Source organism: Neomonachus schauinslandi, chromosome X, assembly GCF_002201575.2.
Source record: "Neomonachus schauinslandi chromosome X, ASM220157v2, whole genome shotgun sequence".
Classification (NCBI taxonomy): Eukaryota; Metazoa; Chordata; class Mammalia; order Carnivora; family Phocidae; genus Neomonachus; species Neomonachus schauinslandi.
The window spans coordinates 78,886,346-78,898,956 of record NC_058419.1 but is presented as its reverse complement, the minus strand read 5'-3'; the positions used below and the strand labels follow the sequence as shown (position 1 = coordinate 78,898,956).

General features: G+C 36.2%; 1 protein-coding gene across 1 annotated transcript in view; it reads left to right on the top strand.

Annotated features, from left to right (window-relative positions):
* KLF8 (Kruppel like factor 8) overlaps nucleotides 1-12,611 on the top strand; it is a 138,660-nt gene that overhangs the window by 1,852 nt on the left and 124,197 nt on the right. The window contains exon 2 of the mRNA XM_021701423.1: nucleotides 2,688-2,761. Within this exon, the coding sequence (XP_021557098.1) occupies nucleotides 2,690-2,761 (72 nt within the window). The 5' untranslated portion in view covers nucleotides 2,688-2,689. The remainder of the gene's footprint in view (nucleotides 1-2,687; nucleotides 2,762-12,611) is intronic.

The following is a 12,611-nucleotide window of genomic DNA, read 5'->3' as shown; positions in this document are numbered from 1 at the left end:
GTGAATGGAAAGAACCAAATTCACTCACTCTCTCCTACAAATGTTTCTGGCAGCAACCAAGCAAATTCTCCTGGTTCCGTGGTGCCCCCCTGTGGACTATATGACAGTCATCTGACCTAACATTCTTTTTCTACCATTGCATCCCCTTTTTCCCTCCTTGAAATCAGAACAAGCTGCCCTCTCTGGCACCTCATACTTCACAGTTAATTACACCCCAAACATCTCTTATACACAATGTCTCTAATTTTCTTTCATTCTTTCTCACTCTTGTCCAATTCCCGTACTTGGGAAAACACACTTCCTCATTCTCCTTTTCTGTCATTCATCAAAAACCTTCAGGTATGTGTTTGAACACCTATCATATGCCAGGTACTATTCTAACCCCTTGAAATACATCAGTGGAAAAATATCAAAGATTAAAAACCCTGCCTGCAAAGAGCTTACAGTTTAATGGAAATTGGATTTTTCTGTGTCTGATTTCTGTGCTTATTCCTTAATATGCTTCTTCTTTGGGGCACCTGGGTGGCTCAGTTGGTTAAGCATCTGCCTTCGGCTCAGGTCATGGTCCCAGGGTCCTGGGATGGAGCCCCACATTGGGCTCCCTGCTCAGCGGGAAGCCTGCTTCTCCCTCTCCTGCTCACCCTGCTTGTGCATTCTCTCTGTCAAATAAATAAATAAAAATAAATAAATTAAAAAATATATGCTTCTTCCTCCATCAACCCTGACCTCACCCTCCAAGAGGCTTCAGAGAAGCCTTAGGACTCTGCAGAAAACAGTTTGAAATCTTTTAATTCTAGATGGAGAAGTTGAGGCTTACATAAAAAGGCCTTGACAAAGATTATAGGAAATAATCCCTGGGCATCTAGCTCTCAGGTCAGTGCTCTCTGCTACATTTGCTGACTCTATGTCTGGTTGATCCAGATCCCAAACTGATAACAATGTGCCTAGCATAACCTCTGACACACAGTAATTATGCAATAAATATTTGGTAAATGATGGATGTATATGTGAGCAGTTCTATTCATATACTTGGATGAAAGAAAAGAAAATCCATGTGTTTTGAGATAAAATCGGAGGTATTTTATTTTTTTATCTTATTTTTCCAAATGTTTATTTAAACTATAGTTAGTTAACATGCAGTGCAATATTGGCTCAGGAGTAGAATTCAGTGGTTTATCACTTACATACAACACCCAGTGTTCATCATAACAAGTGCCCTCCTTAATACCCATCACCCATCTAGCCCATCCCCCACCCACCTCCCTCCATCAACCCTCAGTTTGTTCTCTATTATAAAGATTCTCTTATGGTTTGTTTCCCTCTATCTTTTTTCCCCCATCCCATAGGTTCATCTGTTTTGTTTCTTAAATTCCATATATGAGTGAAATCATATGATATTTGTCTTTCTCTGACTAACTTATTTCGCTTAGCATAATACACTGTAGCTAACTTGGAGCTATTTTTTTAAAAGATTTTATTTATTTGACAGAGAGAGACACAGCGAGAGAGGGAACACAAGCAGGGCGAGTGCGAGAGGGAGAAGCAGGCTTCCCGCTGAGCAGGGAGCCCGATGTGGGGCTTGATCCCAGGACCCTAGGATCATGATCCCAGCTGAAGCCAGACGCTTAACGACTGAGCCACCCAGGCGCCCCTAAATTGAAGCTATTTTAATGTGTCAAAATTCTCCAGATTCTTTGGTAGTGGCACAAAAGTTTTCCTCATCATCTCAATAGGAGATTCTTTGTGTGTTATTGCCATCAAATTAGGACTGGTTTCCTTAATTCCTGACATTCAAAAAATAAAGGAATTATTTTTAGGTTTATTTTTTGCTTTTTTGTGTGGCTGTATTATAATTTTGTCTCTTTGCTCATTGTGTATTTGTTGTATTTTAACTGCATTAGGTATTAAATGGCTATTGTGAAGTAACCTATAAAATGGACACTTTTATGGGTAAAAGTATTTGACATCGAAAACGATTAACTGATTTATGGACTACGTTTTGAAACACAATCAGGTCTTAAATTGTAATTGATTTGGAGACACTTAGAATAATCCAAAATCTGATCAACTAAGTTATAAGCAAGCTGTGGATTTATCTTCCTTGCCCTATGTTCTCCTCTTTAGTGAGATTAAACTGTAGATAGATCGAAGGAAATCTGGTTAAAGAAGTACTGGTATGTGCTTCTGGTAGGAATGATTATGACGATGTAAATAGGGCAGCATAATGAGGCCACCGAGTCTCTCTTTTTATAGAAAGACAAATGAACAGGGAAATAGAAGACTGCTCATATTAACTCCACCTAGCTTGTGTGTTTAAGAAAGATAGACAGAAAATACTTCCTTAGAGAGATTTGGTGCTAATGTGTTTAGAAGCTCATTAGGGTAAATATTCATACAGGATCTTTTGTAGGTAGGGCTGGTTGGAGTGGTTGGAAGAAGCAGATTCTCATGTATATAGGATTTGTGGGGGGCAGCTAATATTGTTGGGGACAAGCCAGGGCCATCTTGATGAGTAGAATATACAAATTAGAATATTATCCAAACACTGACTTCTCAATATCTAGTAAGTCCTGAAAAATGATGTTCATAGAATGCAAACAGGTATAACCAAGGGTAAATGGCATACTGTATGCATATAGTGGATTAGATCTTATTCTAAAATTGTGTGTCCCTTGCCTTTTATCCAGATATGGATCAACTCATAAACAACTTGGAAGTCCAACTTAATTCAGAAGGTGGCTCAATGCATGGCTTCAAACAGGTCAGTTATCAGGAAAATGAGATACTAATATTGAGCTATAATAGTGCTGAGTACCTGGTAATCATTACAGAGCTAAAGCTCTTTTTTTTTTTCTAACAATGTTGGGAACTGAAAAGGGGTGAAGGAAGGAAGGTTTCTAAGAAGTACTTGAAAGCCTGGGTTTCAGGTCTGAATACTGGAATAGATCTGGCCTAAAAGAAATATAACCTCTAGGGTCAAGGCTATAGGGGCAAGTTAGACACTTGGTAGGCAATAGCAGTCATTTATTTAACACTGTTCCACATTTCAGACACTTTGAAGATTAAATACATTGTCTTATTTAATCTTCGTAATAACTCTGTTGGATACTGTATTTAGGTTCTCCAAAGAAACAGAATCAACAGAATGTGCATGTCTCAATATCTCCCTCTCTCTCCCCATCTACATATATGTATATATACGTATGTATATACACACAAACTATATCTCTATATCTATAGATATAGATAACAATGTATGTATCACATATATACATATATATTTATATATAAAATAAAATATATCTATCTACCTAGCTATTGAGAGGGAGAGAGAGATTTTAAGGAACTGGCTCACATGACTATAGAATTATGATGAATCTAAAATTTAATAGGGGTAGGCTGGCAGATTGGAGAGCCAGGGAAGAGTTGCAGTTCCAACAGCAGTTGGGTGAAGGAGTTCTTTCTTGCTTGGAGGAGCTTAGTCTTTGTCTATTAAGGTCTTCAAGTGATTGAATGAGGCCAACCCACATTATGGAGGGTAATCTGCTTTACTCAAAGTCCGGTAATTTAAATATTAATTTCACCCAAAAACATCTTCACAGAAACATTCAGAATAATGTTTGACCAAATATCTGAGCACTGTGATCCACCCAAATTGACACAAAATTTATCATCACAGATAGGTATTATTAATATTCCCATCTTACAGATAAGAAAATTGTAACTTTGGGAACACCCCAGAACAAAGATTTTTATTTTTTTAACAGGCAAGCAGTCTGTGTTAGACGTGGAAGTCCCATTTTGCTCAGGTTTAAGTTTTAAAGTCATTCCATGAGTAAAACCCAAATACAGTCAAAATTACCCTTGAAAATCCCTTAAATTGTCTATAAAGTTGAGTATGCAGTTTTGTGTATCCAGTAACTATCTGTTTCTCTTTTTAAAAATATTTTATTTATTTGAGTGACAGAGAGAGAGATAGAGAGAGAGCACAAGGAGGGGGAGGGGGAGAGGAAGAGAGAAAAGCAGACTCCCCACTGAACCTGACCCCAGGACCCTGGAATCATGACCTGAGCCGAAAGCAGATGCTTAACCAACTGAGCCACCCAGGCGCCCTTTGTTTCTTTATTTAAGTCACCAGATAAGTATCTGGCTTACATTTAAGAGTCATATTTTACCAAAAATAGTTTTTAACCATTAAATGTTTTGCCTTTGGTGTACAATTGACTTTAAGGTACATGCACATAGGGGTGATTTTCCTTTGTACTGTGTTAATACCAAACCCAATTTAATATTTTATTTACCTTACTTGTAGCTGTTGCCATTTAGGGACTATTAGTACATCAACACTTGCTAATTATTTTATTTTATTTTATTATTTAATTGTTTTATTGTTGCAGAACATCTGCTGGTTTCTGGTGCTAAGTCATAATTAATACTAAAAAGAAGCTGAGTATAAGTGTTAGACAAAAATCTGTTGGACATCTAATAAAAAATACTCAGTGAAATGTTGTCAAGGATGCATAGATACCTTATTTTGAAATCTCAGTACACCTAAGTACAATTCCAAAATAATTTTTCAATGCATTGTTTAAGTATACTAAGTTTCTAGAATTTGAAGGCACTTTGAAATTGGTTCAATGTATAGAAAATTCTGGATAATAGATAATCTAGAACTTTTTTGTTTCTTGACTTCTCCAAGATATCATGTTTTTAGTAAAGCTAGGGTGCTTGTGGTTACATGGCCACAGAACACTGGCCATGTCCCAGGGAACAAAGGCTCAGAACTTGTGTTCTATAAAAATACAATGTTGGCAACATTCTAGTGGGCAGAAGCCTACTGATTTGTCTCATTATATGATTTGTTTATGTCATGAGATAAGATTAGTGGGGGGCTGTCTAGTTCAGTACACACATGCTGCTCAACCTTCTTTGAATTCCTATATCACCATATACAATATAATGAATATACTTGGTTGTCACTGCCTTTTGTTTTTAGTTTCTGATTATTTCGTAGAAGTTGGGCAAAGTGTATGAGCAACTTTAGGGCTCATATTGTAGCATACATGTCTCCCCCCTCCAATTTAATATTGTTAAATTTTACACATATTCTCACATACTTGCATGTATTTACACACTCTCTCTCTACCCCTTCCAACTCCCTGTGTCTCTTTCTTTCATTTTTTACCTTTGAAAGTAATTTGCATCGAGAAACTTCACCCATAAATAATTCAGCATGCATCACCTACAAATGACACTCTCATACATAAGTACATCAACAATATTACACCCAAGTAATTAACAATTTTTAATAATATTATCTAATTGGGTCATATATTTCTAAAAGGTTCTCAGTGACACCTTTTCCCACACCATTCTTTCCACCTGGAACGTCCTTCAATCAGCCTGTCTAATTTACCAAATCCCAACTTTTCTTAGGGCCCAAATTTCAATTCCATCTCTTCCATAAAACTTCCACTGATAACTATTCTTACTAATCTTAGTGCAGTTGATTTCCTGGAATGCTAAATTATCTGTACCAGTTACTTATGTGGCTCTGCTTAGTACTTGTTCTCTAGTCGTCAACTAATTTATGTAACTATCTCTTGTTTTTACACTGATATTTTTTGTCTCTGAAACTTCAATTATTATGTACCACTTACACAATTTTTTAAACATCCTTATTATGAATATTACTTACTTTTAGAAGATTAGTGCACCTAAAAGTAAATAAATAAATACCTATATTCTGGGTTTGATGTGGGGTATTGGTTTCCTGGGGTTGCTGCAACAAATTATCACCAGTTGGATGGTTTAAAACAAGATAAATGTATTCTCTCACGGCTCTAGAGTCCAGAAGTCCAAAATTGTGTCATCACCGTGATCCTTTCCAAGGTTTTAGGGGAGAATCTGTTTCTTGCCTCTTCCACCTTCTGGTGGATGCTGGTGTTTCTTGGCTTGTGGACTCAGCACTCCAGTATCTACCTACATCTTCACATTGCTTTCTCCTCTGTGTCTCTGTGTGTGTCTCTGCTCTGTGTACCTGTTTAAGGACACTTGTCATTGAATTTAGGGCCCACCCAAATAACCCAGGATAATCTCCTCAAGATCCTTAGTTTATCTGCAAAGACTTTTTCCAAATAAAGTAATATTCATGGGTTCTGGGGATTAGGATGTGGACATATATTTTGGGGGAACATCATCCAGCCCACTACAGTGTGTTATACATATATTTCTAATATATAGTAAATAACACAGCACCCCAAAACAATCTTAGATGCTTTGAGAAAGAAAAAGTTCTTCACCATATTATAGTTTACATTTTTCATAGTTTCATGCTAGGTAATAATTTTTCCATATTTTCATGCTAGGTACTAATCAAATACCTAATGAATCAATATATGTACACACATATATACATGCATACATACAACATACATATATACATGTCTAACATTATTTTGCCTAGACTCAGCTGACACTGAGTCTAGGTGTCAATGCTCAATGCTATCTCCCAAGCCTTTAGGATTGCCTAGTTCATTAGTTTTTACAAATTGATGAATTCTTTTATCTCATAGTGCTACATTTCCGGATGCTATTGAGATGGTGGTGATGTAAAATTTGAAATCCCTCTAGGTTTATTTTGGCTCTACTTTTTTTTTTATTATTTTATATTAATCACCATACATTATATCATTAGTTTTTGATGTAGTGTTCCATGATTCATTATTTGCGTATAACACCCAGTGCTCCATGCAGCATGTGCGCTCTTTAATAATAATACTCAACTCCAATCACCTGTCCTTTCTCTGAATACATGAACACCTGATGTCCTTATTGGAGAAGGATTGGAGTTTCAGAAAGTTAAACTGACTTTTTGACTTAAACAATGAATGTGCACATATATGTCTTGATGTACATACTTGTGCACCCAGTCATGAAAATGATTAGTTTAAACCTTAGAGCAAAGCTAGAAGGGACTTGTATACAAGAGCAGCTTTCCTCTTTTTGTTTAGGAGACTGGGCTTTATCTTACTACCATAAAAATACTCTTTCCTCTCTTTTCCTCCTGTGCTGACTGGAGTATTTTGTTCTTTCATTTTATTTCTAGTCTTACCTTCCCACTTTCAAGCTCTAAATCAGAGCTGTTTTATTTTTTTATATTTAAATGTGTGAATGTATGACAGTAAATTACATCTTAAGACAACTGTTCCAAAATAGAAAAGAAAGTAGCGTACAACTACTCAGCATTCTTACACCCAGTATTCTTTTTTTTTACATTTTTCAGTTTCATGCTAGGTAATAATTTTTCCATATTTTCATGGTCCATTGACCAGTGGATGAATAAAGAAGAGGTAGTACACATATATACAATGAAATAATAGCCATAAAAAGAATGAAAGCTTACCATTTGCAATGATGTGGATGGAGCTAGAAAAGTATGTTAAGTGAAATAAGTCAGTCAGAGAAAGAAAATAGCATATGATTTCACTCATATGTGGAATTTAAGAAACAAAAAAATGATCACGGGGGAAGAAAAAGAGAGAGGTAAACCAAGAAACAGACTCTTAATTAGAAAAAACAAACTGATGGTAACCAGAGGGTAGGTGTGTGTGTGTGGGGGGGTGGATGGGTTAAATAGGTGATGGGGATTAAGGAGTGCACTTGTTTTGGTGATCACAGCTTTGTAATATAGCTTGAAATTAGGCAATGTGATGCCCCCAGCTTTTTCTTTTTCAACATTTCCCTGGTGATTCGGGGTCTTTTCTGGTTCCATACAGATTTTAGGATTGTTTGTTCCAGCACTTTGAAAAATGTCATTGGAATTTTGATCGGGATGGCGTTGAAAGTATAGACTGCTCTGGGCAGCATAGACATTTTAACAATGTTTATTCTTCCTATCCATCAGCATGGAATGTTTTTCCATCTTTTTGTGGCTTCTTCAGTTTCTTTCATAAGTGTTCTGTAGTTTCTAGAGTATAGATCTTTACCTCTTTGTTTAGGTTTATTCCAAAGTATCTTATGGTATTTGGTGCTATTGTAAATGGAATCGATTCCCTAATTTCTCTTTCTACAGTTACATTGTTAGTGTATAGGAAAGCAACTGATTTCTATGCATTGATCAGCAAGACAGCATAGGACTGGCACAAAAACAAACACATAGATCAATGGAACAGGGTAGAGACCCCAGATATGAACCCTCAACTCTATGGTCAAATAATCTTTGACAAAGCAGGAAAAAATATCCAATGGAAAAAAAGACAGTCTCTTCAATAAATGGTGCTGGGAAAACTGGACAGCTATATACAGAAGAATGAAACTCCACCATTCTCTTACACCATACATGAAGATAAACTTAAATGGATGAAAGACCTCAATGTGAAACAGGAATCCATCAAAATCCTAGAGAACATAGGCAGTAACCTTTTTGACATTGGCCACGGCAACTTCTATCAAGACACATCTCCAAAGGCAAGAGAAACAAAAGCAAAAATGAACTTTTGGGACTTCATCAAGATAAAAAGCTTCTGTACAGCAAAGGAAACAGTCAGCAAAACAAAGAGGCAACCTGCAGAATGGGAGAAGATATTTGCAAATGACACTACAGACAAAGGGCTGGTATCCAAAATCTATAAAGAATTTCTCAAACTCAACACCCAAAAAACAAATAATCAAGTCAATAAATGGGCAGAAGACATGAACAGACACTTCTCAAAGAACACATATGAACGGCTAACAGACACACGAAAAAATGTTCATCATCTTTAGCCATCAGGGAAATTCAAATCAAAACCACATTGAGATACCACCTTACACCAGTTAGAATGGCAAAAATTGACAAAGCAAGAAACAACAAATGTTGGAGAAGTTGTGGTGAAAGGGGAACCGTCTTACACTGTTGGTGGGAATGCAAGTGGGTACAGCCACTTTGGGAAACAGTGTGGAGGTTCCTCAAAAAGTTAAAAATAGAGCTACCCTATCACTCAGCAATTGCACTACTGGTTATTTACCCCTAAGATACAAATGTAGTGAAAAGAAGGGCCATATGGACCCCAATGTTCATAACAGCAATGTCCACAATAGCCACACTGTGGAAGAAGCCGAGATGCCTTTCAACAGACGAATGGATAAAGAAGATGTGGTATGTATATATATAATGGAATATTATGCAACCATCAAAAAAATGAAATCTTGCCATTTGCAATGACGTGCATGGAACTAGAGGGTATTATGGTAAGTGAAATAAGTCAGTCAGAGAAAGATAAGTATCGTATGATCTCACTGATATGAGGATTTTGAGAAACACGACAGAGGATCATAGGGGAAGGGAGGGAAAAATGAAACAAGATGAAACCAGAGAGGGAGACAAACCATAAGAGACTCTTAATCTCAGGAAACAAACTGAGGGTTGCTGGAGTGGAGGGGTGTGGGAGGGATGAGGTGGCTGGGTGATGGACATTGGGGAGGGTATGTACTACGGTGAGCGCTGTGAATTGTGTAAGACTGATGAGTCGCTGACCTGTATCCCTGAAATAAATAATAGAGAATGTTAATAAAAAATTTTAAAAAAGAAGATGTGGTCCATATATACAATGCAATATGACTCAGCCATCAGAAAGAATGAATACCCAACATTTGCATCAACATGGATGAAACTGGAGGAGATTATGCTGAGTGAAATAAGTCAAGCAGAGAAAGACAATTATCATATGGTTTCACTTATTTGTGGAACATGAGGAATAGCATGGAGGACATTAGAAGGAATGGAAAAATGAAGGGGGGAAATCGGAAGGGGAAACAAATCATGTGAGGCTATAGACTCTGAGAAACAAACTGAGGGTTTTAGAGGGGAGGGGAGTGGGGAGATGGGTTAACCCAATGATGGATATTGAAGAGGGCATGTATTGCATGGAGCTCTGGGTGTTATACGCAAACAATGAATCATGGAACACTACATCAAAAACTAATGATGTACTATATGATGACTAACATAACTTAATAAAAAAAGCTATAAAAAAAAGAGTGCACTTGTGAGTGCACTGGGTGTTGTATGGAAGTGTTGAATCACTAACTTCTACACCTGTAACTAATATAATACTGTATGTTAACTGGAATTTAAATAAAAACTTGGAAAAAATTAGAATAAAAAAATAAATCAGAGCTGTTTTAGACAGTTGATTCCCCTGACCCTCAACCTCCCAAGGCATTCTACCTATCTTCATCAAATGCTCAAGAGCTTAAATATTTTGAGTTGACCACTTTTTCCCTAGATTTCTTTCTAGAATTGAGGGTCCTATGTGCCTTTATCCATCATCTTTGATGATATATCAAAAATAACTCTTTTTTGTCAACTCAAATTGACTTAAAATTTGATTAGGATTCTGGACATTTGAGAAGGACTGTGGAAATAAAAAAAATTCCTCTTTGAACTACCCCCATACATGTTTGTGTTTTTTTCATACCTAACCTTCTTCATAGACTCAGAAATTTGATAAAGCTGCAGCCTGAAGTTCTAAAATAGTGAATGTGTAAAGTAGCTATTCTCTTTCTTTGAAAAGTGATAGTGACTAACTACAGAACACTTAAAAACTGAAGCCATCACACCATGTTGAAGATGAAAAGAGGTTATTTAAAGAGAAAAATCTGATGCAACAACTTTAAATTAATACTTAGATGAACTATTAAAACTGTGGTAATTATATTCAATATGTGGAATGGGAAGCCATCTTGAGTCATCTCATTGAGAATTTTTAAAAATCAAAACCCTGGGCTGAAAACTTACTCCCTACTTTATGTCTCTTCAGAATCCTTAAGTATAGTATGTCATGTACAGGGAGAAGGCAAAGCAGATAGTGTTTGGGTTTTTTTGTTTAACAGTAGGTGTAGTTATATTCAAAATATGGAAGAAATCAGACTGTATATTAGAATTATTATTAAAATTATTTGACCATATGGAAAAGAGAATTCTCAGTGCACACAAAAATTATTCACTATAGTAATGTGTAGATATGAAAAGCTTGTCCTATTATGTCTTTGTGCTACAAAGCAAGAAACAGTAAGTTCAACCTTCAGAGCTGCTTTTGAGCATAGACTTTTCTTGAGGAAGCTTCCTTGCATAATATAGCATTCACAAATCAGAAAATCCTTGTCACAGACTGGATTCACTTAGGCGTAACAGGTACACTTGAAAGTGATATATACAGAAGGAAATATGTGATGATACATTGTGAAGAAATTACTGTTAAAACAGGAAAACACAGGGGTGCCTGGGTGACTCAGACCATTTTTAAAATGTCATTTTCAACTCCTGAAGTCTTTTATCTCTTTGAAAAGTGTATGACTCTTGATTTCGGCTCAGGTCATTATCTCAAGGCCTTGGAATCAAGCCCCATGTTGGGCTGTGTGTTCAGCGCAGCGTCCACTTGTCCCTCTCCCTCTGCTCCTCCCCTGCTCACACACTCTATCTCTCAAATAAATAAACAAAATCTTAAAAAAATAAAATAAAACAGGAAAACCGAAACAACTGGCCTTCCAACATTACTTTCAAAGTCTTATAATGATGGCAGAAGAGGAGTAATGATTGAAGCCCTGTTATGGACAGGGTTTTGTTAAAAATTGCTAGACCACAGGGCAGGCTTGGTCTACAGAAGCACAACTCATGATGGGTGCTGAAACAAGGCCTTACAATATCTTATCTCATCAATTAGAATAGTATTTATGATATGAAAGCAACCTAAGTATCCACTGATGGATGAAAGGATAAGGAAAATGTGGTACACACACACACACACACACACACACACACACTGAATATTATGTAGCCACAAAAAAGGATGAAATACTGTCATTTCATGACATGGGTGAACCTAGAGGGTATTATGCCAAGTGTAATAAGTCAGATTGAGAAAGACAAATACTGTATTTCACTCATGGTGGAATCTAAAAAAAAATACTGAATAAACAAACAAATAAAAAGCAGAATCAGACCTATAAATACAGAGAACAAACTGATGGTTGCCAGAGGGCTGAGGGGATGGGCAAAATTGATGAAGAAGAGTGGGAGATATTTATGAAATAAATAAGTCACTGGAATAAAAGTCACAATATAAGGAATATAGTCAATGATATCGTGATAGTGTTGTATGATGTCAGATCATAGGTACACTTGTGCTGAGCATAGCATAATGTATAAAGTTGTTGAATCATTATGTTGTACACTTGAAACTAATGTACTATTGTATGTTGACTATACTCAAAAACACTTTTAAAAAAAGAATAGTCTATATGTTCTTCAGTTTCTATACTCTTATTGGTCAGGTTCCAATATGGATTTTCCTGAATAATGTGTTTTTCAATAAAATAAATAAATTTCAAAAAAATAAATAACATGGATTGAGTAACAGCTGTCCTACTCTTCCTTAGAGATACCTGGGATTCTGCCTTTTAATCTAGGAATATATATATATTATATTATATATATAATGGCTATTATATATATATCCATTTTTTATCCATTAATCAGTTGATTGACATTTGGGCTCTTTCCATAATTTGGCTATTATAATGCTGCTATAAACATCAGGGTGTATATGTCCCTTCCAATCAGTATTTTT